Here is a 4,589-nt window from a genome sequence, read left to right as displayed (position 1 = left end):
ATTAAGTTTGAAGAAGAAAAAAAAAAATCGCAGTCTTGGTGCTGTTTACCCACTTCCTTCGAAAAGGCGTGTGGTGTGACCTGTTGCTGCGAGAGGGGATACAAAGGTTTCTCAGTGGCTGGCAGGCTGGCTGTGGGAGCCGCCTCCCCCTCCCTCCTTCCCCCTCCTCCCCTCGCCTCCCCCGCGCGGCCTGCGGCGCGGCAGGCCCCGCCCCCTTTCATGCAAAACCCGGCTGCGAGGCTGGGCTCGAGTGGAGGAGCCGCCGCGCGCTGATTGGTCGCTGGAAACCCATTTATTCCCTGACAGCCCCCGTCACATGGATGGTTGTCTATTAACTTGTTCAAAAAAGTATCAGGAGTTGTCAAGGCAGAGAAGAGAGTGTTTGCAAAAGGGGGAAAGTAGTTTGCTGCCTCTTTAAGACTAGGACTGAGAGAAAGAAGAGGAGAGAGAAAGAAAGGGAGAGAAGTTTGAGCCCCAGGCTTAAGCCTTTCCAAAAAATAATAATAACAATCATCGGCGGCGGCAGGATCGGCCAGAAGAGGAGGGAAGCGCTTTTTTTGATCCTGATTCCAGTTTGCTTCTCTCTCTCTTTTCTTCCCCCAAATTATTCTTCGCCTGATTTTTCTCGCGGAGCCCTGCGCTCCCGACACCCCCGCCCGCCTCCCCTCCTCCTCTCCCCCCGCCCGCGGGCCCCCCAAAGTCCCGGCCGGGCCGAGGGTCGGCGGCCGCCGGCGGGCCGGGCCCGCGCACAGCGCCCGCATGTACAACATGATGGAGACGGAGCTGAAGCCGCCGGGCCCGCAGCAAACTTCGGGGGGCGGCGGCGGCGGCGGCGGCGGCAACTCCACCGCGGCGGCGGCGGGCGGCAACCAGAAGAACAGCCCGGACCGCGTCAAGCGGCCCATGAACGCCTTCATGGTGTGGTCCCGCGGGCAGCGGCGCAAGATGGCCCAGGAGAACCCCAAGATGCACAACTCGGAGATCAGCAAGCGCCTGGGCGCCGAGTGGAAACTTTTGTCGGAGACGGAGAAGCGGCCGTTCATCGACGAGGCCAAGCGGCTGCGAGCGCTGCACATGAAGGAGCACCCGGATTATAAATACCGGCCCCGGCGGAAAACCAAGACGCTCATGAAGAAGGATAAGTACACACTGCCCGGCGGGCTGCTGGCTCCGGGCGGCAACAGCATGGCGAGCGGGGTCGGGGTGGGAGCCGGCCTGGGCGCGGGCGTGAACCAGCGCATGGACAGCTACGCGCACATGAACGGCTGGAGCAACGGCAGCTACAGCATGATGCAGGACCAGCTGGGCTACCCGCAGCACCCGGGCCTCAACGCGCACGGCGCCGCGCAGATGCAGCCCATGCACCGCTACGACGTGAGCGCCCTGCAGTACAACTCCATGACCAGCTCGCAGACCTACATGAACGGCTCGCCCACCTACAGCATGTCCTACTCGCAGCAGGGCACTCCTGGCATGGCGCTTGGCTCCATGGGCTCGGTGGTCAAGTCCGAGGCCAGCTCCAGCCCCCCCGTGGTTACCTCTTCCTCCCACTCCAGGGCGCCCTGCCAGGCCGGGGACCTCCGGGACATGATCAGCATGTACCTCCCCGGCGCCGAGGTGCCGGAGCCCGCCGCCCCCAGCAGACTTCACATGTCCCAGCACTACCAGAGCGGCCCGGTGCCCGGCACGGCCATTAACGGCACACTGCCCCTCTCGCACATGTGAGGGCTGGACAGTGAACTAGAGGGGGGGGGAGGAATTTTCAAAGAAGAACGAGGGAAATGGGAGGAGAGTAAGAAACAGCATGGAGAAAAAAAAACCCGGTACGCTCAAAAAAAAAAAAAAAAAAAAAAAGTCATCACCCGCAGCAAATGACAGCTGCAAAAGAGAACACCAATCCCATCCACACTCACGCAAAAACCGCGATGCCGACGAGAAAACTTTTATGAGAGATCCTGGACTTCTTTTTGGGGGACTATTTTTGTACAGAGGAAACCAGGGGGGTGGGGTGGGGAGGGCGAGGGAATGGACCTTGTATAGATCTGGAGGAAAGAAAACTACGCAAAACTTTTTAAAAGTTCTAGTGATACGGTAGGAGCTTTGCAGAAAGTTTGCAAAAGTCTTTACCAATAATATTTAGAGCTAGTCTCCAAGCGACGAAAAAAATGTTTTAATATTTGCAAGCAACTTTTGTACAGTATTTATCGAGATAAACATGGCAATCAAAATGTCCATTGTTTATAAGCTGAGAATTTGCCAATATTTTTCGAGGAGAGGCTTCTTGCTGAATTTTGATTCTGCAGCTGAAATTTAGGACAGTTGCAAACGTGGAAAGAAGAAAATTATTCAGATTTGGACATTTTAATTGTTTAAAATTGTACAAAAGGAAAACATTAGAATAAGTACTGGCAAAACCATCTCCGTGGTCTTTAAAGGGGCAAAAGTTTTAGATTGTACTAAATTTTTTTTAACTTACTGTTAAAAGCAAAAATGGCCATACAGGTTGACATCGTTGGTAATTTATAATAGCTTTTGTTTCCCAACTTTCCATTTTGTTCAGATAAAACAACAACAACAACATGAAATTACTGTGTTTGAAATATTTTCTTATGGTTTGTAATATTTCTGTAAATTTATTGTGATATTTTAAGGTTTTTCCCCCCTTTATTTTCCGTAGTTGTATTTTAAAGATTCGGCTCTGTATTATTTGAATCAGTCTGCCGAGAATCCATGTATATATTTGAACTAATACCATCCTTATAACAGGTACATTTTCAACTTAAGTTTTTACTCCATTATGCACAGTTTGAGATAAATAAATTTTTGAAATATGGACACTGAAATTATGTTTGAGTCTTTCATTTATTTGGATAACACTGATTATACATAACTCCTCGGGGTATATACTGTGCTCAGCCAGGAAAGCAAAATATCTAAAACCTTGATATTCTAGTCCAGTAGCATGTGCTAATGTTAACTGCAACAAATAAATGTCTGAATGATTAACTGAATAAGTACTCTCAAAAAATTGAAATGCTTGTGTCATTTCTAAAATAGAAACTAGAGACATATATTGTAAATCCACCCCCTCCTTTTCTAAGCAGCATGAATAAGCATGATGGGGACTTATACTTAAAACTGATTTATGCCACTTGTTGCCAGAAAGAAGGAGTCAATTCTGAAAATTTTCATGTGGCTCAGCAGATGGGGTATTGAGCCAAATCAGAACCAGGTTGGCTGGTTTTGTTTTCGTTTTCTTCAATGCACAATGGCCCTTTGGAAACCTGGTTATAGGGGAAAATGATGCTTCTTGTATCGGAATAATTGCAAACTAGACATGCAAAGTGCTCATCTGCTGGGTGGGTGTTTGGATTACTTCAGCCCTGCTATTGTTTGAGAGGAAACAAGTGGTTTGCTTTCTTTGTTCCTTGACTTCATAAACTTTCTCCTCTACATTCTCCTGTTTAGGGGAGAGGGAAAGCAAAGAGCATCTTACAACCCCCCCCCCCGACTTATCACGGCTATTTATTATTATTATTATTTATTTTCTTTTTTCCTCTCTCTCCCTCCACGAATTCCATTTCTTAAATTGGCAGCGCGGGTCCAAGCCTGTAGTCCCAAATCGGATATCTCTGCAGCTGATAACAAGCAAAAGAGAAGCCAGGCAACAGCCATATTAAAGAAGAAAACAATCAACTCTGAGGTAGATATTTTACTTTGTCCGGGCTAATCACAGTTGGAGATGATTATGCTTTTGATCTGTTAACCATGTTTTACTACGGTAGTAGAGAAGTAGGGGGAGGGGAAAGGGGTGGGGAAACAAGATTGGATTTGTTGTTTTCTTTTGCCCTAGGAAAGGTAAAGAAAGACTCTAGTTGTCCACAGTGGGAGCGAAAAAGTTGGGGGGATCGCCACGGTCTTTGAATTAACGATGTTTCTACATCACAACCGACCCGCGCTTTGGCGCAGCCGGAGAATCTGTAAGACCGACTCAGAGACTTTTCTTCTTTATTTACTGCTTACCTCGCTCATCTTCCCCCACCACAAGGGACCAGGAAACAGGAGTCAGGCATACTTAAGAGCGTGGGTTTGCTACCCACATTTCAAGGGCTTGTTGTGTCAACTTGCTACAACTTTGGAGAAGTTGGAATCCGGCAGCGCCTTCCACCCTTGAGTAAAATACCGGCTGCAGCCACTAAGTTAGCTCAACCCGTTGGTGTGCACTTTCGCCTTTTCCAAGAAAGTATTCCTTTCTCGTGGTGTTGCTAATATCAGTTCTGGGCTCAGCTGGAAATATCCTCATACTTTCTGTATTTTTATTTCATATGGATTGCTTTATTTTAGGCGGGTATTGGTTTTTATTTATTTCTTTTCTTAAAATCCTCATTTTAGGGTAAAGGACAATTATTATGCCAGTTCCCAATTCTAAGCGAGGCATTTCCCCCCCTAATTAATGCAGAGACTCTAAAAGAATTTCCCCCGGCCTGGCCAGCCATTGTAATGCATATACGGATTATTCACGTGGTAATGAGCACATTCGCCGGTTCTTGCTCACACATACGAATAAAAGAAACTTTGAATAAAGATCC

At 48.1% G+C, this 4,589-nt stretch overlaps 1 protein-coding gene across 1 annotated transcript; it reads left to right on the top strand.

Moving 5' to 3' along the window:
- The first annotated feature begins 271 nt into the window (after positions 1–271).
- On the top strand, positions 272–2,843 carry SOX2 (SRY-box transcription factor 2). The gene has a single exon (XM_045502865.1). The coding sequence runs from the start codon at positions 760–762 to the stop codon at positions 1,723–1,725; it is 966 nt and encodes a 321-aa protein (XP_045358821.1). The 5' UTR covers positions 272–759; the 3' UTR covers positions 1,726–2,843.
- The last annotated feature ends 1,746 nt before the right edge of the window (positions 2,844–4,589 follow it).

The sequence above is a fragment of the Leopardus geoffroyi genome, chromosome C2 (genome assembly GCF_018350155.1).
Source record: "Leopardus geoffroyi isolate Oge1 chromosome C2, O.geoffroyi_Oge1_pat1.0, whole genome shotgun sequence".
In the NCBI taxonomy this organism is placed as follows: Eukaryota; Metazoa; Chordata; class Mammalia; order Carnivora; family Felidae; genus Leopardus; species Leopardus geoffroyi.
Note: the sequence above shows the minus strand (reverse complement) of the source record. Positions and strands in the feature narration are given on the sequence as shown.

Bases quoted from the DNA above. Each gene is read 5' to 3' on its own strand.
- SOX2 (XM_045502865.1), top strand. From the start codon at position 760: ATGTACAACATGATGGAGACGGAGCTGAAGCCGCCGGGCCCGCAGCAA.